The 27,587-nt window shown below is 45.4% G+C and overlaps 1 protein-coding gene across 1 annotated transcript in view; it reads right to left on the minus strand.

Annotated features, from left to right (window-relative positions):
* CUBN (cubilin) overlaps positions 1–27,267 on the minus strand; it is a 258,671-nt gene extending 231,404 nt beyond the window's left edge. Inside the window, exons 1-11 of the mRNA XM_066584717.1 lie at positions 27,146–27,267; positions 23,515–23,644; positions 18,736–18,831; positions 17,689–17,727; positions 15,614–15,715; positions 14,900–15,003; positions 12,833–12,959; positions 10,037–10,205; positions 7,416–7,547; positions 7,235–7,330; positions 1,125–1,249 (exon numbers count right to left, since the gene is read on the minus strand). Coding sequence (XP_066440814.1) covers positions 1,125–1,249; positions 7,235–7,330; positions 7,416–7,547; positions 10,037–10,205; positions 12,833–12,959; positions 14,900–15,003; positions 15,614–15,715; positions 17,689–17,727; positions 18,736–18,831; positions 23,515–23,644; positions 27,146–27,267 — 1,242 coding nt within the window. The remainder of the gene's footprint in view (positions 1–1,124; positions 1,250–7,234; positions 7,331–7,415; positions 7,548–10,036; positions 10,206–12,832; positions 12,960–14,899; positions 15,004–15,613; positions 15,716–17,688; positions 17,728–18,735; positions 18,832–23,514; positions 23,645–27,145) is intronic.
* Between the last annotated feature and the right edge of the window lie 320 nt (positions 27,268–27,587).

Genomic DNA, 27,587 nt, shown 5'->3' on the forward strand with positions numbered 1-27,587 from the left:
ATTGCACCTCAAGGAGATTACTTAAGATTATTAGTCTTTTGGCGACTGCAAAGGTTTGAATTTTAGATCAGCATTTTTCTTACAGTCTCCTATGTTTTTCATAGACTCAGAGCCTCCGCCAAACGTTTCCTGTATAAGCAAATTATATTAGGGCAACACTAAGTAGTCATTTTAGACCATTCTCTCCTGCCGATATGTTTCAGTTCATCAATATTTCTGGGATGCCTTGCATATACAGCCCTCTTCACGTCATGTCACAGCAGTTTAGCCACAACAATCATGCCCCATTTTATCAGTAATCAATGCAGAAATCCAGTGAATTCCAAAAGGATTCACTTACTTTTTCTTGCGGTTGTATCTGATAAGCAGAACACAGATCTACAATGATCCATGAATATTAATTGCCTTTTACTGATGTGATTTCTATGCAATGCTCCTACGGAGCTTATTTATGCCGTCATCTGTTGCCAGTAAATCAGTCCATTGCTTTCTTCACAACCCTTTATATTGTATAAACTGCTATAACCAAACAGTTCTAGCACACTGTTCCCTGAAAATAAGACCTACCCAGAAAATAACCCCTACCATGATTTTTTGGGATAAACTTGAAATATAAGCCTTATCCCAACAATAAGCCCTAGCTGCATTACATGAAAAAAGGAATACATTACCTAGCAGGCTTGGTAATACCACAGCTCAGCCAATTCATAAATCCCGCCTCCACATCGCGATGGCTGGGATTGGTTCTTCGACCACTGCTCAACCAGTTAATGTAGTGCTCAATGAACCAATCACAGCTATCGCATTGGATCATCGGGCTCTGCATTGATTGGCTGAGCAGCGCTTGAGAACCAATCAGAGCCATCGCTTCCTGAAGGCGGGATTTATGAATCTTGTAACCAAGAAGTGATCTTCTGTGGGTGGCCGAGGACTGCAGAGAGCATGTCAGAGCTTTGGAGAGCAGCAGGAGGGATGCGGACCAAGCCTTCTAGGTAAGTATAATAAGACACCCTCCAAAAATAAGACCTAGCGCCGCTTTCGGGGCAAAAATAAGTATAAGACAGGGTCTTATTTTCAGGGAAACACAGTAATTGTAGCCTGACATACATGATAGAACGACTCACCTTGCACACTCCATTTACACAAGGATTGTTCTTTAAGCATATGTCACTGATGAGTAGACATCCATATTCCCCAGAGCCGTTCCCGGCGTACCCGGGTGGGCAGACACAGATTGGCAGCTTGCCCTCTGCAAGAACATAGAAAGGTAGCGTAAACTGCAGCATAACTGCATCTTGCTAAACTATACCGGGTGCCTCAGGAGTGTGGAGGCACCCATATAGAATGAAAATGGTTTGGCAGGCGGTGATGCAAATGTGTACAAGCTGTAAGGGACGAGGAAAACCTGTCGGGCCGCATCACCAACATGGCGGCCATGTTACACCTTGAATAAACTGAAAGACAACATAATGATGTTGAAGTCTATGAACAGGTGTCTTTTAATCCAGCATATAAGGCGAGGGATAGGATTTGTCCTCCGGCTGATGAGGCCTTTGGAGCCGATATCTGTTGATAAATCTCTACATGATCTCCTACGGCTCTTGGATGGAATCAATCAAACTAACGAAAGTGAGCGATAATCGTTCAGTCGAAGCGCGAGCCAACGGAGAAAGGGAATTGTTCGCCTCTCGTTGGCTGTTCAGTTCCTGCAGGCATTAAGATCCGTGTTGGCCGGTCACTTGTTGTTCCGTTTAAACACTAATTGTTCGGTCTTTACCACAACAAATGTGAAACACAACGAGAAGCGAACGATTCCCATTGAATGAGTCAACAATGAATCTGCCTGTCTAAATGACGATCATGCTGTCTAAAGGCCCTTTTACACACAACGATTATCGCTCAAAATTAGCTCAAAAGCCGTCTATAGGGTGATAATCGTTGGGTGTAAATGTGCCCATCTGTCAGTTTTTTGCCGAACAATTAATTTCAGTTTGGCATGAAATCCATCATTCGGCAGAACAGCTGATAAGATGGACCGCACGATTAGATTGTCTCAGCTGTCAGCCACATGGCAGACCAAAGAGACTTTATTCAGAGAACAGCGGGTGGTCTGTTTGCTGCATACAGCTCCCAGCGGCTCACACCCTACTAATTGGTACTAATAGGCATTAGTACCAAGTAGTAGATTATGCAAAATGATTGCTCAAAAGCCATCTTTTGAGCGATCATCCTTTTGTGCAAAAGGGCCTTAGCTGTGGAAAACCCAGTGACCCCCGTGATATATTGTTTACTTTTAGCCTGAGGAAGGATCAATACAGGATCCGAAAGCTCGCTGTAACATCATGTATGCTTGTTAGCCATTAAAGGGTCTCATATCTACAAGACGACTTGGTTTCTCTCACTGAGAACAATCACACTTCGCTCTACTGACGGCTCCGGACCTTATTCTGATAGTGTTTACTTCAAACACAAACATACACAGGATGCCTAATTGTAGAAGGTCGTGGCTTCATCTTTGGCTGTTCTCCGTTTTGCTATGTCAGCACGGTCCTGCATAAAAGATACTTTGGATTTCTAAAGAAAATTGGATACAATATCCACTGAGGGGGAATGTATTTTAGTCTCTTTTGATGTGCCTAATCTATATACCTTCATTGACCACTGATGGGGGATGAATTCTGCCAATGATGTGTCCAATTTGGGGTTTTCTCAAGGTGGGAAGTTGTTCTTGATGAGACGTCTGGAGATCATTTAGTTTGAGAATTAATTTTCATATCGTGACGTATTTCATCTCCAACAAGGGGCACAACGATGGGCTCCAACACAGCGCCAACTAATGCTAACCTTCTTGTGACTGACTTGGATCTGTATGTTCCATCACTTGAGGAAGTTTTGAGATGGAGGCCATACATGGACGACCTCTTTGTCATTTGGAGGTTCTGCTTCTAAATTGGACATATTTTAGGCATTTTTGAATGAATTGGATGCAGACATTACATTTACTATATCATCTTCTGCTAGTTTCCTGTTTTTGGATACAGACGAGGGACTTAAGGGCCTTTTACAAATATTAAAGGGGTTGTCTCGCGGCAGCAAGTGGGGTAATACACTTCTGTATGGCCATATTAATGCACTTTGTAATGTACATCGTGCATTAATTATGAGCCATACAGAAGTTATTCACTTACCTGCTCCGTTGCTAGCGTCCCCGTCGCCATGGATCCGTCTAAATTCGCTGTCTTCTGGCGTTTTTAGACGCGCTTGCGCAGTCCGGTCTTCTGCCTTGTGAATGGGGCCGCTCATGCCAGAAAGATGGTCCCGCGTCGTCATCGTAGCTCCGCCCCGTCACGTGTGCCGATTCCAGCCAATCAGGAGGCTGGAATCGGCAATGGACCGCACAGAGCTCACGGTGCACCATGGGAGAAGACTTGCGGTGCATCGTGGGTGAAGATCCCGGCGGCCATCTTGGAGAAGGAAGAAAGAAGTCGTCGCAGAGCGGGGATTCGGGTAAGTAATATATATATATTTTTTTTTTTTAACCCATCCCTTGGGTTTGTCTCGCGCCAAACGGGGGGCCTATTGAAAAAAAAAACCCGTTTCGGCGTGAGACAACCCCTTTAAGTAATTAATTTGTTGATATTGTTGAATTCCAAGGTCCACCATGACTTGACTATAGACGTCCACGTATTTATGAGATGGTCTGGTCCAGGTAGATGTGGTCCCGTCACGATCATTACATCAAACATGTCTTAGTTCTAAACAGAGCAGTTGTTTCCGTGTCTCAATCTCTTAGGGTACTTTTTGAACATTCTGTTACTTACTGCTGTACCATATAACAGTACATAATTCTTCACATGTAGCCCGGAATCTGTCGTATATGTGATTCAGAGTCCATGTAAATTGTTAACTGTAGGGGAGACTGTATCAGGTTGCAGGATCCACATTATTAATCCTAAATCAACAATCCGGACAAAAAATTAGATTTTCCCTTTCCCATATTTTTCTTGGAGAAGGGCCATGATTGTAGATCATATACCTCAACATAGAATAGAAAGCAATAAACCGAAGAGACTAAAGTGAAAAGAGTTTGAATGGATGCATAAGCTCAATACTCTTTACCGTCGTAGACTTAATATTACTGCTTTAGTGGGACAGATTTGATGTGCTTCCCAGTTCTCCCCTTTGTTCTGTTGGTCATTATACCAGTTTTGGGTACCTAGATCTGTGTATAAATTTTTAAGAGTTTTTTTGTATTGCGACTCTGAGATTTTAATACACGCTTTGTAAAAGAAAAAAAATCCGGCCACAATAAGAAGCTGTCACTTTGCTGTAAAACGCGGCCTGCAGGTCCATCTCAGGCAGATCTGTAAATGATGAGAGTTGTGGTGATTAGATGGACGGTCTTGTCACCGGAGGCCCTAAAAGTGGTTCCTCCCTTGGCCTATAAGAGGCTCCCGGAGGCTCCTTGTGTGTAGTGACCTCTTCTTCCGCTTCTGTAGAGCTCATTGGCCACTAGACGCCTCTATGACACAGAGAAGAGATTCCACCCCGTTACCAGAGGGGGGTGCATTATTGGGATGTGAGAAGCGGGATAGTCGTATTCATGAATTGTCCATCACCGGGGCGTTCTGACCAGACTGCTAGGAGGTGCTGGGACCAGTGGATGTGTGAGGGCACACAAGGTGACTGGGCTCAGGACGCCCCCTACAGACCACCAGTAGAGAGGAGCGTCTGACCAGACTGTTAGGGGGTGTTGGGACCAGTGGATGGGGGCACACAAGGTGACTGGGCTTAGGACCCCCTACAGACCACCAATAGAGAGGAGTGTCTGACCAGACTGTTAGGGGGTGTTGGGACCAGTGGACGTGTGCGGGCACACAAGGTGACTGGGCTCAGGACCCCTAACCGACCAACAGTAGAGAGGAGCGTCTGACCAGACTGTTAGGAGGTGTTGGGACCAGTGGATGGGGGCACACAAGGTGACCGGGCTAAGGACCCCCTACAGACCACCAGTAGAGAGGAGCATCTGACCAGACTGTTAGGAAGTGTTGGGACCAGTGGATTTGTAAGGGCACACAAGGTGACCGGGCTCAGGCCACCCCCTACAGACCACCAGTATAGAGGAGTGTTTGACCAGACTGTTAGTAGGTGTTGGGACCAGTGGATGTGTGAGGGGACACAAGGTGACCGGGCTCAGGACGCTCCCTACAGACCACCAGTAGAGAGAAGCGTATGACAAGACTGTTAGGAGGTGTTGGGACCAGTGGATGGGGGTACACAAGGTGACCGGGCTCAGGGCACCCCCTACAGACCACCAGTAGAGAGAAGCGTATGAAAAGAGTGTTAGGAAGTGATGGGACCAGTGGATGGGGGCACACAAGGTGACCGGGCTCCGGACGCCCCCTCCAGACCACCAGTAGAGGGGAGCGTCTGACCAGACTGTTAGGTGGTGTTAGGACCAGTGGATGTGTGAGGGCACACAAGGTGACAGGGCTCATGACGCCCCCTACAGACCACCAGTAGAGAGGAGTGTCTGACCAGACTCTTAGGAGGTGTTGGGACCAGTGGATATGTGAGGGCACACAGGGTGACTGGGCTCAGGACGCCCCGTACAGACCACCAATAGAGAGGAGCGTCTAACCAGACTGTTAGGGAGTGTTGGGACCAGTGAATGGGGGCACACAAGGTGACCGGGCTCAGGACCCCCTACAGACCACCAATAGAGAGGAGCATCTGACCAGACTGTTAGGCGGTGTTGGGACCAGTGGATGGGGGCACACAAGGTGACAGGGCTCAGGACGCCCCCTACAGACCACCAGTAGAGAAAAGCGTATGACCAGACTGTTAGGAGGTGATGGGACCAGTGGATGGGGGCACACAAGGTGACCGGGCTCCGGACGCCCCCTCCAGACCACCAGTAGAGAGGAGCGTCTGACCAGACTGTTAGGGGGTGTTAGGACCAGTGGATGTGTGAGGGCACACAAGGTGACTGGGCTCATGACGCCCCCTACAGACCACCAGTAGAGAGGAGTGTCTGACCAGACTGTTAGGAGGTGTTGGGACCAGTGGATGTGTGAGGGCACACAAGGTGACTGGGCTCAGGACGCCCCCTACAGACCACCAGTAGAGAGCAGCATCTGACCAGACTGTTAGGGGGTGTTGGGACCAGTGGATGGGGGCACACAAGGTGACCGGGCTCAGGATGCCCCCTACAGACTACCAGTAGAGAGGAGCGTCTGACCAGACTGTTAGGGGGTGTTGGGACCAGTGGACGTGTGAGGGCACACAAGGTGACCGGGCTCAGGACCCCCTACAGACCACCAGTAGAGAGCAGCATCTGACCAGACTGTTAGGGGGTGTTGGGACCAGTGGATGGGGGCACACAAGGTGACCGGGCTCAGGACTCCCTACAGACCACCAATAGAGAGGAGTGTCTGACCAGACTGTTAGGGGGTGTTAGGACTAGTGTATGTGTGAGGGCACACAAGGTACATCTTTAAGGAGACACGTGTCATCGACGCAAATTTCAATCAACGCAATCCAATCAGATCTCCCATTACCCACAGTGCAGTTGTTAAGCTTCTTTCTAAATTATGAGAAACAGGTTCTTTCCCTGATAGACTAAAATCTGGTCCACCGCTGTTCTGGCCTCATTCATCAGTAATGGATTTTGTTCATTCACATTTGGTTTATCAGCAACAGAACCTGATTTCTCATAATTTGTAGAGAAGTTTGGCCACTGCATTGTGGGTAATGGGAGGTCTGGTTGGGTGGCCTTCATTGAAATCTGCAGTGATAACATGTGTGCTTCATTCACCTGCAATAAGGACGATCTCCACAAATTACGCTTGATATAACCTCATCATTCACATTGCCTGTAATGAAGAAAAATCACTGTTCACATGAGAACAAAAAAGTTGTGTTAAAATGAAGCAGACCGTTGTTTTCTGGTGAAACTCTCTGCTAGTCTGATATATCACACACCTACCCTTCCCATTGGAAAAAATAAAGTTGAATCCAAGATGATGCCATTCAAAATGGCCGTCCTGTTGGTGACATGGCCTAAAAGGTTTCCCCATCCCCCACATGTTTTATGCAAAATTGTATCACTGTCTGCCAGACCATTTTTATTCTATATGGGTGTTTCTACACTTTTGAGGCTCCTTATACATTCCCTTCTCTGAAATCAATCAGCTGGTCATATATGATGAAATACCGTATGGTATAATATTACCTTGGCTTGGAGCACATGAAGCCAGCGGGTGGCAGCCTCCATTATTAACAGAGCAGGCATTCACTTGGTCGCATGTTCGTCCGTCCCCTTCATAACCTGTTTAGGTTATAATTGAACCCGCTCAGCACAGAATAGTGGAAAGCAAAGTTAATAATGTGTAAGATATAATGAGCGTATATACCTGGAGGACAGGGGCCACAATGATAGGAGCCCATAGTGTTCATGCATTTAACCAGTGGAGCTGAGGAACAGCCGCCATTGTTTGTCTGGCACTCATCAATATCTTGACAGCTGTATCCATTTCCTTGCCAACCTACGAAGAATCAGAGCACAAGAATGTCAGAAGGCAATCAGTGCCCAGTTCATGGTGGCCAGCAGCCAGTGAAAAACCACAGTCACTTATTTGGTGCCCCGCAGCTGTTGGCTGTAACCACAGAACACCAATGTCTCTGTTGTAGGCAAGGACAAGACAAGGTGATTCGGTGTCCTCGGCAGATTAGGGAATTGACATCTCTTCCCCCACACAACCCTTAATCAATTAAAAGCCAACTTACTGTAATGAAAGAGATTTAAACACATCTTAAACAGATACAAGCAGAATAAATATTTTATTTGGTAGATGACTTTACTTTTCTTCTCTACTTAGCCCAGACCGTCCTGGCAATTTCTACCAAGGATTGCAGAGTTTGCTGCTGAAACATCTGCAGTCCTCTGGGTCCTCTGCTACAGCGCTGCATCATGTCTTGTGCCGATACACTAAGCCTTAATGTAGGCAGCATTAATGTTCAATGCAGGGTCGACCCCTGAAAGAGAGGAGGACCAGCTGGGAAAGAGGATTGGTGAGCAATACAAAAAAAGATGCACACTGCCCCCAGAGACTCCTGTAACAATGAGCGCTTCCATCACTGATAGAAATACTCCTTGTATAGAAAGTTGAGTGTTGCAAACAAAAAAATACCAATAAAATTGCACTCCCCTCACTTGAGGCAAGGTGGCACTCTAGATAGTTGCCTACCCTCCCCTACCCCTCATCTCAGCCCTGTTTGTAGGGAATGAAAAAGTACTTCCCCAGCACCCCCTATTGGAAGGTGACTTCCCTATTAGTCATTGTTCGACCTCCTTGCATCACGGCTTAGGATATTAGCCAAACCAGAGTCTTCCAGGTACTGGTTGGCTAGTTGAAAGACTTTTGGTTTGGTAGAAAATAGATTCTCCTTGTAGAGAGCGCCAAGTTGACGTAGGAAGTCCTATACAGGGTGTAGTCACAGAGACTCATCAGCAATATATCTCCGTATTGATATAACAATACGTACTTAAATAGAGGGGTGTTGATGCTGGGGGTCCCAGGACATCGATTTCAATTTTGTGTTGTGGCCCCTGTAAGAGATACTTATAACCCAATTGCAAAGTAGATGAGTAGCATGTGAGAAGCAGATATCCACTTTCCGTGTCCCTCTAAGTGCTATGGGACCGCTGCTATGACCAAAGCAAGGTAATGTTATGTTCTGGTAGTATGGCCTATGTGAAAGCGTACTCAAAGGCGGCCCAATGCAGATCGGTACTGGATTCTTCTACAGATGACGGTAAATGACTTCTTGGATGATTTGCCTCCCTTTCGCATAGGATGTGCAGCAGAACTTAATGTTTCCTTGCCTCGGTCATAGCAGCGGTCCCACGGCACTTAGAGAGACATGGAAAGCAGATTTCTGCTTCTCATATGTTACTCTTCAACTTTTCAATTGGGTTTTACCCTCTGTCTCTTACAGGGACCACAGCACAAAATTGAAATCCATGTCCCGGGGCCCCATAAGCCCACGCACCATACCATGGTGTAGGGCATCCATGTCTTCCTAGTCAAGTACACTATTGTTATTTGAATATAGTATATATAAGATTTTTGACTACACCGGAATATGCAGTGAAATGCTCCCTGGGTAAGAGATATGCAAATATGAGATGGGGAGGTTCCTCCACGGTGGCACCTACTGGAAGTGGCTTCTCTGTAACTCAACGTTTGACTTTTCAACACACTTGCAAATGGGCAGTATTCATTATTCACAAAAGCTGAATGACAACTTCCATGTCCGCTGTGGATGCAGCCATATGAGTTGTCACCTGACTCTTCATGACGAGTAGAATTGTTTTAATCTAAGTATTTAGATTTATTGGTGTCTGCATATAGTTATCTCCAAGTTTTCCCAATTAAAGAGGTTTTCTGGGCACAAAATGAAAATTCTGAAATCTAGGAGGAACCTCTAAGTAGCGGCAGCCTGGACCTTTTATCTGCCGCTCAGGACCCTCTTCTTCATTCTGTGCAGCCGCTGATCTGCCGCTGTGTTTACATGCATCGTATATGCAGTAAACACAGCAGCAGACTGTTGCCTACAGCTCCCAGCATGCACAGAGCTTATCTCCCGCCCAGCGCTGTAGCCCCGCCCACAGCTCACAGGTCCTATAACTTACTGGCACCAACCTCCCTCTCACTGAGAGCGCCAGATACAGACAGGCCCTCCGGCACTCTGAACTGAACATTATAGTGCAGTGCTTCCTGTCCTCCCATCATGCACTGCTCACAGGATGTTGGAGGCTATGCATCGAGGAGGACGTAGCAAATGCAGACCAGATGTCAGAGGAAGTGGAGATATATTCCAGGTGGAGGGTCACATGTCAAGTAGAAAATGAAGACAGTAGCTAGACCGGGGACAGTGAACCGATTACAGAAGGACTTATAGGGATGATGTACATTAGCTTTTACAGTGTTAGTCTGTGACCGGAATACCCCTTTAAGACTTATGACAATACCTGCCGGGCAAGAGCCACATGTAAAGGAACCTGGAGAGTTGTAACACTGCACTGGAGGATTCTGGGAGCAAGGAGGATTGGGCAAGGAACATTCATCGATATCTTTTGTACATGAAGAACTTCCATTCGGCGTTGTCCATCCCTCGTTACACACACAGCTGTACCGAGGCTGCGTTAAAAAAGAGCGTACAAAAATATTACCAGAACTGATACATTTTATAAATTATATATACAGTATATTATTAATGTTAGAAAGTGTATAAAAAAAATGTATCAACAATACTATTAAATCATTCTAGTTAGATATATGCCGAGTGCTCCCGCTACAAGGCAGAAAAAACTTTTTTTTTAAATATACTTTTAGTGGGTTTTTGAAAAGTATGCAAATAAGGGAGATGGAACAATACCTCTGCAGCGCCACCTATTGGATGGCAGGAATCCTCCAAATCAGTGTCCGATCCTTCATACAAGTCTTAACAAAGATTGGGAATTGAAAACCAAGACAGATTCCATCCACAGACAGCTGTTTCGGGGTGTTTGCCCCTAATCAGTGTGCTGTATGATTCTGGCTTGGCTGGTGGGAGGCTTATGACGTGGGTCGAGAGGGGTATCATCACTCCTCAGACATAGCACATAGAAGGTGAGTGAGAAGACTTATAAGGCCATGCGTGCTCCTCTGGAAAATGTATGCAAGTAAGAAAGATAGAACAATATATCTGCAGCCACACCTATTGGATGGCAGCATTCCTTCAAATCAATGTCCGACCCTTTATACAGGTCTTAACAAAGATTGGGAATTGAAAACCTCTCTCGACCTACGTCACAGGCCTCTCACTAGCCAAGCCAGAATCCTACTGCACACTGATGAGGGGCAAACACCACGAAACAGCTGTCTGTGTATAGATTCTGGCTTGGTTTTTAATTCCGAATCTTTGTTAAGATCAGTATAAAGGGTCAGACATTGATTTGAAAGAATGCTGACATCCAATAGATGGCGCTGCAGAGGTATTGTTCCATCTTCTTTATTTGCATATATTTCTCAGAGAGCATGCATGGCCTTATAAGTCTCCTCACTCATATCCTAGATATGAGATATAGGTAACACCCCTTTTTATTCAAATTTACCCCCAGACTGGAGGTTGCCGCCCCTTCTTACACATTTCCCTAGGCTTTATAGTTTCTGAGAAAAAAACTATCTCATGTATTGCAGATTTTCACAGTTTTTCATGGATAGAATTGAATAATCGAGTTGTGACTCCTTTACTTTTCCTATTTAAGATGTAAAGAATGCTCCTGCCAAATTTCACGTTTGTACGATATCGGAAATTAGAGAATTAGTCGCGAGTCAGTCAGTCAGTGAGGGCTTTCGCCTTTATATATGTAGATATACTGGAGATTCCCAGGTTATACCAGCATGGTCCACATCACTATACACAGGAGATGTATAACATATCAGCTGTACATATATCTATGTATATAAAGGTGAAAGCCCTCACTGACTGACTGGCTTGCCGACTGACTGACTCGCCACTAATTCTCTAACTTCCAGATGTCGTACAAACATGAAATTTGGCAGGAGCATTTTTTTGGTCCTAAATAGGAAAAGTAGAGGGGTCACAACGTGATTATTCAGTTCTAAGTGCAAAAGTATTGGCACCCCTATGTTATGTACCTAATCTAATTCTCTAACTACCCGGTGTCATACAAACTTGAAATTTGACACGGACATTCTTTAGGTCCTTCATAGGAAAAGTAAAGGGGTCACAACTCGTTTATTCAATGCTAAGTGCAAACGTAAGTGCACCCCCTATGTAACGTAACTTCCTGATGTCATACAAGCGTGAAATTTGGCACGAGCATTCTTTAGGTCTGAAATAGGATAAGTAAAGGGGTCACTTCTCAATTATTTAATGCTAATTGCAAAAGTAAGTGCACCCATATGTTATGTAACTTCCTGGTGTTGTACAAGCGTGAAATTTGGCACAACAATTTAACTGACCTCTGAGTATATATACTGAGGAGAATCTAACTGACCTCTATTTGCATATACTAAAAGGATGTAAAGTACATAAGGAAGTGGCCATAGACTGCAGGAATGGAGCATGCCTTAAAGGCTAAGAAAGGGCTGCAACCTCCAGTCTGGGGTTAAATTTGAAGAGAAGGGGCGTTACCTTTAAGGGTAAAAAGTGAGGAGAGTGTGGGGGGAGGCACATTCTGCAGAGGGACATCGGTACATGCAGCCTGAGGAGAATCTAACGCTCCTCTGTGTGTATACAGATTTTATTCCTTGGTTCCAGTGAAGTAACCATGACTTCATGAAAATCTTTTGTGTGAACAACACATAAATACCTGTATCAAAACAACTGGGGCAAAGTCGGGTATATCAGATAGTAAATATATACAAGAAATACCCAGACAAAATCTGCAAACACCGTACGAAATGCATGCCTTAAAATCAGTCTCTACATGTCTTATTAAAATATGATTTAGAATCCCATGTAACTTAAGTGGAGGTAATATGACACAGATGCTGCCGGGCAGAAGTGAACATCTGCCTGAGCAACAAGGTTCCATGAGTCAGGGGTTTGAGCCACTCAGCTGCTGTTACCAGTTGGCTCCAAAACCCATCCAGAGCAGGGCAAGAGGTGAAGTAAACACAAATTTGGTGGAAAAGGTCTCAGCCAAGCAGGGGTCAAAAGGGCAGTTCAGTGTTAATGATTGAAATCCCACGCATTTCGTACGGTGCTTTCATATTTTTATCCAAAATGAACTTATGGCCTGTGGCTCATCACTTACCTGATCTTTCTGTATTCTGTCCATATCTATACATATTCCATGCATGCAGATTTCTGCAGAATCTGCTCTACAGTCATCATACTTCAATGTACATAATGGACCATACCATTCTGGAGTACAGGTACATCTACAGCAGATCATGGAATAAAAGGTCAAGATGATATAAAATAGCAAAATATAATAAAGACAAAAACTGCTTACATTTTCCAGAGGATGGATAGATAGATAGATAGATAGGAGATAGATATGAGATAGATAGATAGATAGATATGAGATAGATAGATATGAGATAGATAGATAGGAGATGGATAGATAGATAGATAGATAGATAGATAGATAGATAGATAGATAGATAGATAGATAGATAGATATGAGATAGATAGATAGATAGATAGGAGATAGATAGATAGATAGATAGATATGAGATAGATAGATAGATAGATAGATAGATAGATAGATAGATAGATAGATAGATAGATAGGAGATAGATAGATAGATAGATAGATAGATATGAGATAGATAGATAGATAGATAGATATGAGATAGATAGATAGATAGATAGATAGATAGATAGATAGATAGATAGATAGATAGATAGATAGATAGATAGATAGATAGGAGATAGATAGGAGATAGATAGATAGATAGATATGAGATAGATAGATAGATAGATAGATAGATAGGAGATAGATAGATAGATAGATAGATAGATAGATAGATAGATAGATATGAGATAGATAGATAGATAGATAGATAGATAGATAGATAGATAGATAGATAGATAGATAGATAGATAGGAGATAGATAGATAGATATGAGATAGATATGAGATAGATAGATAGATAGATATGAGATAGATAGATAGATATGAGATAGATAGATAGATATGAGATAGATAGATATGAGATAGATAGATAGATAGATAGATAGATAGATAGATAGATAGATAGGAGATAGATAGGAGATAGATAGATAGATAGATAGATAGATAGATAGATAGATAGATAGATAGAGAGAGAGAGATAGATAGATAGATAGATAGATATGAGATAGATAGATAGATAGATAGATAGATAGATAGATAGATAGATATGAGATAGATAGATATTAGATAGATAGATAGATAGATAGATAGATAGATAGATAGATAGATAGATAGATAGGAGATAGATAGATAGGAGATAGATAGATAGATATGAGATAGATAGATAGATAGTAGAGATGAGCGAACGTACTCGGATAAGCACTACTCGTCCGAGTAATGTGCTTTATCCGAGTACCGCTGTGCTCGTCATGAAAGATTCGGGGCGCTCCGCTGCTGACAGGTGAGTCGCAGCGGGGAGCGGGGCAGAGCGGGCGGGAGAGAAGGAGAGAAAGATCTCCCCTCCGTTCCTCCCCGCTCTCCCCTGCAGCTCCCCGCTCCGGACGAGTAGTGCTTATCCGAGTACGTTCGCTCATCTCTAATAGATAGATAGATAGATATGGGATAGATAGATAGATAGATAGATAGATAGATAGATAGATAGATAGATAGATAGATAGATAGATAGATATGAGATAGATGGATAGATATAAGATAGATAGATAGATAGGAGATAGATAGATAGATAGATAGATATGAGATAGATAGATAGATAGATAGATAGATAGATAGATAGGAGATAGATAGATATGAGATAGATAGATATGAGATAGATGGATAGGAGATAGATAGATAAATATGAGATAGATAGATAGATAGATAGATAGATAGATAGATAGATAGATAGATAGATAGATAGATAGATATGAGATAGATAGGATTTCTGCTTCTCACATGCTACTCTTCAACTTTGCAATGGGGTTTTACTTTCTCTTACAGGGGCCACAACAGAAAATTGAAATCCATGTTCCAGGGCCCCTGAAGGCCCATGCATCATACCATTGTGCAGTGCATCCATGTCTTCCTATTTAAGTACAGTATTGTCATATCCATATAGGACACCGGTACGGAGATCTAGCGTTTGGACTCCACCCTGTATAAGGTCCGTCACCCTGTTGAATAGGTTTGGTTACAGAAGGCTTTACCTGTAACTTCCCGCCATGTTCTCACACAGAGCTCCATTCTGACAGCCCAGCGCCGTCCCACCAAACATCTGACATTCGTTCACATCTTCAGCGCAGGTAGGACCCTTAATAATGAAGACACAATGTAGTTCACGTGGGCTTCAGCTCCCACAACCTCTTCACCTTAATAATCGATAGAAATGGGCAGACATATACCGTGTATACAGAGAAATGACTAAAGTGGCTGAAACTGCCATTTCTGATGGTTGGAAAACTTCAACTACCTCAGAAAGCTGCAGCATCTCAGAGTACAACATACAAGGGCTGAATGGACATTGCTGTCAGGGCTTGTACTACCCAGGTGGGGGCAGCATGGACCTGGTGACCGCTTCACTTTAAAGGGGTTTGTCTGAGAGTAGAAGTAAGGGTCTCCTGTTTTTGCAGAAACAGTGCCTCCTCTGTCCATGGGCCGTATTTGGTATTGCAGTTCAGCCCCGTTCATGTGATCTTTCATGGAAATATTGTGGTTGGTTCACAGTAAACCCGTGCGGATCATTGAATCATTGCTAATTGCCAAGTGGCACCTGAACCTGTCTACTGAAACTACCACAAGTCGTGGCGTTGGCCGGCAGTTAGCGGCGATCTGCATGGTGTTACCGCGGATCAACCGCAGCGTTTACGGGCACCGTGAGCGGACCGTTATGTGTTTGGTTGAACACTGGTTTGGTTCCTTACCTTCCAGGTATTGGGGCACAGACAGAAGAAGGAGTCAAGCAGACTGAGGCAAGTTCCAGCATTCTGACACGGATCGCTGCTGCATGCCTTCCGGGTGACTTTCTGTAATAAACAACAGTAAAGTAACTTTTTGCTTCCCTGCCCCCAATAGAAGAGCAAGAAGAATACATCATCTCCAAGGGGTATGCGGACGGGCCGCGGATTCCACGGGAAAGCAGGAGTTTAAAATAAAACAAAACACTGCACTTCCGCACATTTCTGCAGGGGCCAAGATAGAAGTAGAAGACCTGCAGTGTCCTCGGCCGCAGGCAGGGTCGGATTCTGCTGCGGGCTCCTGCATGCGGATTCCAATCAGCCCGTGGACATGAGGCCTAACTCGTTCGCACTCGTTCACGCTGGTGCAGAAGGTTTAGACAAGCGGATCATCATTGAATTGGCCGCTTCTCGCTTAGTGATTCACATTCTATATGGAACTCCGAGCAGGGAGTGTTTAAACACAACGAGAAGCGAGCGGGCCGCTGATTATTGTGCACCTGCGTTCGATTGAGCGAATTTTGAGTGATAATCATTACGTGTAAATTGGCCTTCAAACTCAAACTGTATAAAACACATAACAGACTGACGATGCTACACCATCCGTGACCTCACATCATAATACACCTGTCACAGACTGACAATGCTACACCATCCGTGACCTCCATCATAATACACCTGTCACAGACTGACAATGCTACACCATCCGTGACCTCCATCATAATACACCTGTCACAGACTGACAATGCTACACCATCCGTGACCTCACATCATAATACACCTGTCACAGACTGACAATGCTACACCATCCGTGACCTCACATCATAATACACCTGTCACAGACTGACAATGCTCCACCATCCGTGATGTCACATCATAATACACCTGTCACAGACTGACAATGCTACACCATCCGTGATCTCACATCATAATACACCTGTCACAGACTGACAATGCTACATCATCCGTGACCTCACCTGTCACAGACTGACAATGCTACATCATCCGTGACCCCATATCATAATACACCTGTCACAGACTGACAATGCTACATCATCCGTGACCTCACATCATAATACACCTGTCACAGACTGACAATGCTACATCATCCGTGACCTCACCTGTCACAGACTGACAATGCTACATCATCCGTGACCCCATATCATAATACACCTGTCACAGACTGACAATGCTACATCATCCGTGACCTCACATCATAATACACCTGTCACAGACTGACAATGCTGTACCATCCGTGACCTCACATCATAATGCACCTGTCACAGACTGATACTGCTACATCATACGTGACCTCACATGTCACAGACTGACAATGCTGTATCATCCGTGACCTCACATCATAATACACCTGTCACAGACTGACAATCCTCCATCATCCGTGAACTCACATCATAATACACCTGTCATAGATTGACAATGCTACCTCACATCATAATACACCTGTCACAGACTGACAATGCTACACCATCCGTGACCCCATATCATAATACACCTGTCACAGACTGACAATGCTACACCATCCGTGACCTCACATCATAATACACCTGTCACAGACTGACAATGCTACATCATCCGTAACCTCACATCATAATACACCTGTCACAGACTGACAATGCTACACCATCCGTGACCTCACATCATAATACACCTGTCACAGACTGACAATGCTACACCATCCGTGACCTCACATCATAATACACCTGTCACAGACTGACAATGCTACACCATCCGTGACCTCACATCATAATACACCTGTCACAGACTGACAATGCTACACCATCCGTGACCTCACATCATAATACACCTGTCACAGACTGACAATGCTACATCATCCGTGACCTCCATCATAATACACCTGTCACAGACTGACAATGCTACACCATCCGTGACCTCCATCATAATACACCTGTCACAGACTGACAATGCTACACCATCCATGACCTCCATCATAATACACCTGTCACCCCGCCCCCCTCCCGTTAGGTTGCATGCAGTGGACTCTCCGTTGTTCGGTTTCTTACCTCTTGCAGTTCTTGAACTCGGTTTTCAATAGCAGTTAACTAGAAATTAACAGGCACAAAATGTGAGTAATGTGTGCAAATAACCAAATCCCCTATATGCCCCATAGACTTCTATAGGTGCTGAATTGCAGCTTTCTACATCTCACGGGTTGTATGGAAGTATGAAACGCTTGTGTGAATATGGCTTTAAGGTGAGTTGTGCTTGAACTGCACCCTTGCTAGATTTAGGCCCCTTCACACGGACGACAGCGATATCGCTGCTAAGTACACGAGTTTGTAGCATCAGTGATGTAGGATGGCGCCGCTGCTGCCCGCGATGTGGATGGCGCCGCTGCTGCCCGCGATGTGGATGGCGCCGCTGCTGCCCGCGATGTGGATGGCGCTGCTGCTGCCCGCGATGTGGATGGCGCCGCTGCTGCCCGCGATGTGGATGGCGCCGCTGCTGCCCGCGATATGGATGGCGCCGCTGCTGCCCGCGATGTGGATGGCGCCGCTGCTGCCCGCGATGTGGATGGCGCCGCTGCTGCCCGCGATGTGGATGGCGCCGCTGCTGCCCGCGATGTGGATGGCGCCGCTGCTGCCCGCGATGTAACCGCACCATTTTATAGTGAGAAACTTAATTGGACTTTCTAATGTTAAAATCGCATCGCATGAAAATCACAAGTTCGTTCGATGCGATGAACAAGGAGGCTCCGCAGGGAAACATGCGCTACAACACATCGCAAATCACGGCTGTACAGAGCAGGCCAGGATTTTGTAATCTCGCAATGCAGCAGCCTACAAAGTGTCTCTCATGTGGAGGAAGCCATAAGAGACCATGAGCTCCACATACATGCGATTCTGCAGCCCGTGTGAAACCAGCCTGAAGCTGGGGGCGCTATAGTATTGCTGTCAATGGAAAATATTTGGTGATGGTAATGAGGAAAATTGGTACAGCAAGAAAAATCAGTACTTCCGCTCCGACCCCGGTGTATCCCGGTGGGGCTGCCTGGATAACCCCTTTAACTGCCTACCATCAGTTCCCAATGCTCCATTATAACTGCTTACCTTTGTGTTGAGTTGGACAATTTGGTTTGTTACAATCTGATTACTTCCAATGACACTTGCGTTTAACACAGCAACTTCGTCCTTATTTTTACGTATCTGGAAATCAAAGGGGATATTAATAGCCGTCTCACAATATACACATATATATATAATACTGTATATATACTCCTTGATTGATACATTAAACATGTCATGTGGCTGAGCAGGCAAGACGAATATCTGCTGGGCACCTTTGATGCTGCTTATCTCCATAGGAAACCATAGCAAAGGACAGATGTCCAATGTTGTGGGCGCCCCCATTGAAACAATCAATCGTGAACATTCCTCCAATCAGCATAACCAATCAGCCAATGTATGTACAATCGCTGACCATCTGTACATCTGCCAATGTGAAGAGGAAGATGTACAACCAGCCTACGAAGACAAAGCATCATACTAACGATTGTGGGTTCCCAGAGCCGAGATTCTTGGACTGCAAAAGCAAAGAAGGGCGGATCAACATGTCTGTTAATCAGTATTTGTTTGCACCGGGCTGGAAATCAGCCCGTGGGAAAGGATATTGAGGCTACTGTTTTGTGGATTCCTCCATCACTGAAATGTTACTTGAAGCTTGTGGACCTCGATGTAAAATCTGTAAAAGGCCCATCCTCACCTACCATGTAGAGAAGAACATGGAGGTCATTGAAGCCCGATGTGATGCCATACAGGTTTCATCCGGTACCATATGAGATGAGATATATTCTCCTACAAACAAGGCTTTTAGGGCAGGATATGGTTGTATATATGGTATTCAAACACCATGACACCCAAGGCACATGAGTCTCTCCCTGTGAAACCCTATACGAACCCTGTAGTGGCTTCATAAAACATGTTACATGGTGGGGTTTGTCAATGAAAAAGAGTCCGGCCACCAGGATGACACCAGGAACTGTGGTCCAAGTTGCCATTTTGTGGGATGTTCGTCGATCGCAGAGTCCATTATCTGGGAGCCCTGTGATGTCATTTTGGAATGTGGGGTTCAAGGACTTTGTGCTATAGCATTTTTTAAGCAGCAGGTTCTTCTAAGTAGGGCTCAGTGGCCACTAAAACTGGACGTATACCTGTTGAGTGGGGCGCACACCTGTGAAGTAGTTGTGCTCCCTAGTAAAACCTAGAGTCAAGGCAGCCCAGCAAGAGAGTCAACTAGGCTGTATGGGCCTGAGGAAAAGAGATGGTTCTCTGGAAAAGGGACGTGTGCCTTAGACCGATGGAAGCAGGGAGTAAGCAGTTAAGAGGAAACCAGGTCCAATCCAGGTCCTGAGAACCAGAACGAAAGAGACTGTGAGTGTAGCAGTAAGAGAATGCTATCACAGCGAGCGCCTTATTGACCCACGGTGGATGGAAATAGGAACCACTGCAAGAACAACCCCGAGGAAGCAGTTTTGGTGCCTCAATTATTGCCACCACCAAGAAGAGTTGTGTCTCCTTATGAGTCGGTGTTGGCAGTCTTCTGTTGGGGAGTCTACTTCCCATCACTTCCCCACCACCATCACATCTTCTTATACGGCACAGAAGCCCCTCAGGCAGCTGGTGATTAGTGCAACTTCTATCTTTACACCCTTTGTAGCCATGGCCCTGCATAGCATATACAATAATGGCTGATTGATGGCAGCACCAGTGATCAGGAGAGCAGCGATGGTGTGAACTCATTACCAGTCTAAGCCTGGGGCAAAAAGGAAAGATATAAGGGATTGGTTATAGGGGCTGCAAATGTAGTAGATGGCCCCTGTACCATAGAAGAAGGCACCACTTTTATAAATGGCACAAGGTAGGTGGGTCTTCATTACAGATTTTGCATTGGGTCTCAGTACCCTTATGTTATATCTCTGGGAGGAGAGGACTGCAGTCTTCTCCATAGATGTCAATGGGGAGTGACAGAAACAGTCAAGTAGGAGCAAAGGGCCTTATACACATTAATGACAGAACTCTTATCTTTGTACTGAGTGATAACAATATCTGACATTATGGTGCCAGTTTTTGCCCGTTTTATCCCTGCTGCCCGCTGATAGATGAGTCTACATGTAAAACGTGATGTAATATTGATTACAAGACATCAGTTGCAGAAATGACACCCTTATCTAATCAATGAACAGTTCAGTAAAACAGCTCTAAGCCCAAGGTCGGCCGTCTACAAGAGAAGTAAATGATTCCCCGGACAACTGAGTTTTATACTGAATGACAGGAAGCAGAGATCTTGAAAACTGTGAGGAATTGATACAGAAAGTATTCATGGATATCGTATGTCATCATAGGGTCAGTAAGTTGTATTAGCTAAAACACAAATACCCCTTTAAGGGGCCTCTTCTATATCCACATTACTTTCCTTATGTACCTTTTACTGCATTGTATTGGTGTAGAGCAGGGGTGCACGACTCTTGCTGGTCTGAGGGCCACATTGCCATACTGAGCCATTCCCAAGGGCCACAAGGGTATACCCAGCTGAGACATTCATGGTATAACCTGAGTATATGCCATAATAAATTGCAGTAAGTTCCACCTCCAGGATTCCCACCTATTAGGAGAATGGGGGTCACCTTTCCCAATCCGCACTCCAGAGAAGAGGAGACAATGCCTTCGGCTCTCTCCATTGTAGATAAATTAAAATAATACATCTTGTTATTTGTATAGAACCAACTTATTTCGCTGCGCTTTCAGGTAATTTATTTATTACCTTTCAACCAAGGTGGGTACTAATTTTACTGACCTCAGAAGACCTTGAGTTGGCTGTCTGAATCAAGCAGGGATTGAACTCACAACCTTCAGGCCATGAGTAAGAGCTTAGGACTGTATTTCTGCTGCCTTAGCACTCTGCACCACACAAGGATACATGATGGATTATATTCCTATGAACTACAATGAAGAGAACTGCCTGTATATACAATGCCTCTAACTCATATACCCATTACTGGAGTGCCAACTGGTTAGTAGACTTCATTCTCCTAACATATAGTGGACCCAGACATGGTGACACAGTACACCCTTAGTACTTGTCCGTTCCTGTTGCCCTGCTATGTGCCACTCCTCTTCACCCTGATATGGATACTACATGTGAGCAGCCGTACATAGATATTTCTGTGTCCTGTTAATTAGGGACGTACAGGATGGCATCGGGGGCCACATGTTCTGCACCCCTGGTTTATACTCTTCTGTAGCTCTATATGTGCTCACTTTAGTCTTGGCCTAGTCTGATGTGCCAACTAAAATGCCCTCCTTGTCATGTCCTTGGGTTAGCAGGCTGGCTTCACAGCTTTGCAGCTGCACTGACTCTTATCAGTTCTCTTTCCTTCTACTTCCCACCATTCCTCTGTACCAAGTCCTGTTTGAATTCAAGCGCTAAACCTGTTGAGCGGGCGTTCTCCACTGCTCACCGACAGCGGCTGATGTTGGATCTCATTGACAGTGAGCGGTGGAGACTGCCTACTTAACAATTTCACAGCGCCAGGAGCCAAATCAAATGGGACTCAGTAGGGAGCAACGGGGGAAGTAGGAATAAAAGAACACTGGCAATAGAGTTGGTGGGCTGCAGCTTCAAATCTATGCAGCTGGTCCATTCATGCAAGGTCAGGAGAGGTCCATGTTAAGAGTTGCAGCAGCAGTGAGTCTCATGGTGCCGCAGTAATTATGCTATTCTGTATGCTCCCATGACATTGTCAACCACAGTACCCCAATAATAGAGCCAACGATAGTACTATCACAACAGAGCCAACCATAGAACTGCTAAGATAATCAATTATAATGCCCCCATAATGATGCCAATCCCAAAACCCAAACATTGTTAACTACATCAAAGCAACCAAAAAAGTGCCAACCTTGTTACTCCAACCAACAGTACTATCTGAAAAGGGTTTTCCTACAATGACAACTTATCCCCTATCCACAGAATATCCATAAGATAGGAGATAACTTGCTGATCTGTAATAGTCTGATCTTAAGAAGAAGGATCTGCAGCGTTCAGTAATGAATGACCATGTCCCACCACTCCATTCAGGTCAATGAGAATGTCAGAGATGGGAGGGGACTTGTTATTTGTATAGCGCCAACTTATTCCGAAGCTTTCAGGTAATTTGTTTATTACCTGAAGCAAGCTGGTGCTCATTTTACCGACCTCGGAAGCATGGAAGGCTGAGTCAACCTTTTACCGGCTACCTGAACCAAGTGGGGAATGAACCTGCAACCTTCAGGTTGTGAACACATAGGACTGCATTCTGCTGCCTTAACACTCTGCCGCTATTTTCAGCACTCCCACTTAAATTAATGGAGCAGCGAATCGCAGGCAGGGTCACCATTGAACGTTCCAGACCATCGTTCTCGGGATTGGTGAGGGGCTCACTGATCAGCAAGTTCTCCTCTATCTTGTAGTTGGGAATAACTTGTGCATCTGGGAAAATCCCTTTAAGAGTTGCACACAGGATCATATCACCAGAGCATGGTCTACCAGTAAGACTGTCCTAGTTATCCACGACAACCAATCAGAGCTCGGCTTTTATTTTACAACAGCACTTGGAGGAATGAAAGCTGAGCTCTGATTGGTTATAAGGACAACCTTACTGGTAGATTGGTGGATAAATGATGCCTTGACGCTCCACAAAACATCTCACACTTACATGCAAAGCAAATGACCTCCTCTACCCCATCAGCGCAGTACATGGACATACATGTTTATGACTCCTACATGCAGTATCATTGAATGCAGCATTCCCAACATGTACGGTCCTTATAAAGTAGACATCACATTGTTACCTGAGACAGAAGTTCTGTCAGATCATCATCGTTCACTTTGATTTTCCCATAGGAACTGGTTTTGAATTCAATATTTTTCAATTGGCTTACGCAAAATACTAAATTTCCATCTTCAGAAGACATTCGGGGCCTATGACAGAAAAAATGTATATAACGTATGATATATCATTCCACTGTGTGATAATCCTAAGGCTAAGCACATGGTTGCAACTGCAAGTTGTGCCTGAGGGACTCCGATGCAATTCACATTGGACAGCTAGGTTGCATCTGGACACCCATCCATGGGCCGTCTGATATACACTATTAGTCAAAAACAGTAGAGATTATGAGACATGAGAAACCCAGAGCAGAGGTAACACACTGGCCTGGTGGTGACCCCCCCTGACATCAATTTATATCATCAGAGACTAGAAACCTTCACATTCCTTGTCACTGGACTAATAATTTACTGTTATGCTCATCCCTCCCTGGTATTTTTCTAAGTGCTATTAATCACACCATGTCTGTGCCCTCTTATCCTGTCTTTGGTATTTATCTAAGTGCAAATTAAGTTCACCATGTCTGTGCCCTCCCCTGTGGTCAGGTGTAGATGTTTTTACATAAATACATCTTTAGATTTGTTCCATTTTGCCTGAGGAAGAACCCCGAGTAGGTATGAAAGCTCGCTGTAACCTCATGTATTTTTGTTAACCATTAAAAGGTATTTATCTATATCTACAAGATTACTTGGATTAAATTACTGAGAACAATCTCATGCTGCAAAACTCAGCACGTGGTTCCATCTCAGGCAGATCTGTAAATGATGAGAGTTGTGGTGATTAGATGGACGGTCTTGTCATCGGAGGCCCTAATAGTGTTTCCCCCCTTGTCCTATAAGAGGCTCTCAGAGGCTCCTTGTGTGCAGTGACCTCTTCTACCGCTTGTGTGAAGTTGCATTATTGAGATGTGAGAAGCTGGATGGTCGGGTCGATGAATTGTCCCCCACCGGCCATTCTGATTAGACTGTTAGGAGGTGTTGGGACCAGTGGATGTGTGAGGGGACACAAGGTGACCAGGCTCAGGACGCCCCCTACAGACCACCAGTAGAGAGGACCGTCTGACCAGACTGTTAGGAGGTGATGGGACCAGTGGATGTGTGGAGCACACAAGGTGACCGGGCTCAGGACGCCCCCTACAGACCACCAGTAGAGAGGAGCGTCTGACCAGACTGTTAGGAGGTGTTGGGACCAGTGGATGGGGGCACACAAGGTGACCGGGCTACGGAGGCCCCTCCAGACCACCAGTAGAGAGGAGCGTCTGACCAGACTGTTAGGGGGTGTTAGGACCAGTGGATGTGTGAGGGCACACAAGGTGACTGGGCTCAGGACGCCCCCTACAGACCACCAGTAGAGAGGACCGTCTGACCAGACTGTTAGGAGGTGATGGGACCAGTGGATGTGTGGAGCACACAAGGTGACCGGGCTCAGGACGCCCCCTACAGACCACCAGTAGAGAGGAGCGTCTGACCAGACTGTTAGGAGGTGTTGGGACCAGTGGATGGGGGCACACAAGGTGACCGGGCTCAGGACGCCCCCTACAGACCACCAGTAGAGAGGAGCGTCTGACCAGACTGTTAGGAGGTGTTGGGACCAGTGGATGTGTGAGGACACACAAGGTGACCGGGCTCAGGACGCCCCCTACAGACCACCAGTAGAGAGGAGCGTCTGATCGTCTGACAAGCACCAGCAGCTCCGACTGTTTCATTGTCTGCCTTCCAGAGACAGGGGGCGCAATTGTTACACCCCTGTGTCTGTTAGAACTATTTCCAGGCACTTGGCTGAAGGACATTTGATCTTATGGGGCCCATTACACGCACGGCTTTTGACACACCCAGCATTGCCTTGATTTGCAGTGGTGCTGTGAACAACAGAACTGGATTGCTACAAATTGGAACCAGGTTCTCTTCAGCGACAAATCCAGGTTTAGTTTGGGCTCTGATGACAGACGTGTTTGTGTCTGGAGACTTCTGGGTGAGCGCCCCAATCTTACCTTTGCTGTGGAATGGCACACTGCCCCCTGCTGGTGTGGTGTTCTGGGGGGCCATCACATACAACAGTCGGTCCCCCCTAGTGGTGGTATGAGGGACAATGACAGCTCAGCGATATGTTCAGGACATCCTGCAGCCACATGTGTTCCTCTCATGGCGGCTTCCAGCAGGATAATGCTCGGCCGCGCACACAAGGGGGTCACAGGAGCCCCCACAACATTGTCACACTTCCAGGACTGCCCGGTCACCAGATTTATCACCAGTAGAACCTCTATGGGACCATCTGGGACGCAAACTTCCACAGCCTATGACTTTAGACGATCTAGAGGCTCAGATCCAGCAAATGTGGAGCGATATGCTGCAAGGTACCATACAGAACCTGTACGCCTCCATGCCTGCCTGTATCACATCTTGTATCTAAGCTAGAGGTGGTACAACAAGGTACTAGAGCTTCCATGTCCCCCGTATCACATCTTGTATCCAAGCCAGATTTTATTAATTTGCATAAGTTGATCTTCGTCGCAGTTCAGCGCACAACAAATACAGATCTGTGATCAGAGGAGGAAATACTGTCTGGTAATAGATTAGTACTGAGGCCAAGGACGACCCCACCGGGGAGCTCCCCGCTACAAACGGAAGCTGAGATATTGTAGGTCCATGCTAGCTTTATTTAAAGGGCTGGCAGCACTAAAATAAGTAGCTTATATAAAATACTGATCATGGGGGTATTTGCAGAACGCAACATCAATAGTGTTATCCAACCTTTACCCAATTGGAAATGGCTGATAACAGAGAACAATATATCTTCTGGATGGCACATTTTAGGTGTTAAAGGGATATTCTGGGCTTTGTTAAATGATAACCTATTCCTTGGATAGGTCATCAGTAGATGATGGATGCTGTGGACCCCTGGTCATCAGTTAATCATCCAGCCCCCTGTAGTTATCATCATTAATGCTCAGAGGAAGAAGGCAGAGCGCTTACTTCACTTGCATTGCAATGACTGGGAGCGCCGCGCTGCTCCTACACTTCCTACTCAGGATAAGACGTGACATCATCACCATCGTCCTGCGCAGGAAGTGTAGGAGCAGCGAGGTGCTCCCATTCATCTCAATGGAAGTGAAGTCAGCGCTCCGAATTCCTCTTCGGACCACTGATGACAACGTCCAACCTGCTGATCTAACAGCGGGCCGGATGATCAGCTGATAGATGGGGGTCTCGAGTGGTGGTCTCCTGTCCTTAATTGGAACGCGCATGCAACCAGCGGGGATGTAGTGATCGCATATCATTCGCTTGGCTTGCGTATACTCTGTACAATAGTTGGATAGTTTCGATCGTTCATCCCAACATCGCCCCGCCTCTAGTCAACCCTTCTACAATGGTTTTCAGATCGGTAAATCGTACAATGCCTGTTTATACTAGACAATGCAATGGCAGACAACCAATGGTTTTAGGTCTGCATGAAAGGTCCAATTTATCACAGATCGTTGGCTCGCTGCCCGCATATACACCTAATAATTAGTGTGCCAGCCACCCGATCTGATGGTTATTTGCAGGGCCTTTAGTGTTTCTTTCAATGATATTGAACATGTCTCCATCACTTACTGATCTGTGGTTGCATCTCTTTTCTCTCTTGTTTTCATCGGTTCTCCCAGCCGACATATCAGTCCAGAAAGTATTAATAATACCGCCATAAGGTGCCCGTGGGTCTGGCTTGGAGACAGCATGGTGCTGCCAGCTCCCTCCAGGCACAGCAGTCACTGCAGAGGACGTCCCGCTGGTTTAGAGAGAGCTGCACTTTGGCCTTACGGATCTGCTCATTCCCATGAAAGTGGCAGAAAATAGTTAATGCGCGATCTTCGTTCATATTAATTGTTCACCTCGGGTAACGGGAAGGGACAAAGGGCTGACTAGTTACACTGCAAACACCTATGAAGTCTGTTATCCATCAGGTTTATGGCCTTCAGAGTACGTGACGAATCCAAGGAACCGCAGTGATCTGATATTAGGATATCAGCAGTTACAGCAAGTGCCATGCAAGTATAAA

The sequence above is a fragment of the Eleutherodactylus coqui genome, chromosome 12, assembly GCF_035609145.1.
Source record: "Eleutherodactylus coqui strain aEleCoq1 chromosome 12, aEleCoq1.hap1, whole genome shotgun sequence".
Classification (NCBI taxonomy): Eukaryota; Metazoa; Chordata; class Amphibia; order Anura; family Eleutherodactylidae; genus Eleutherodactylus; species Eleutherodactylus coqui.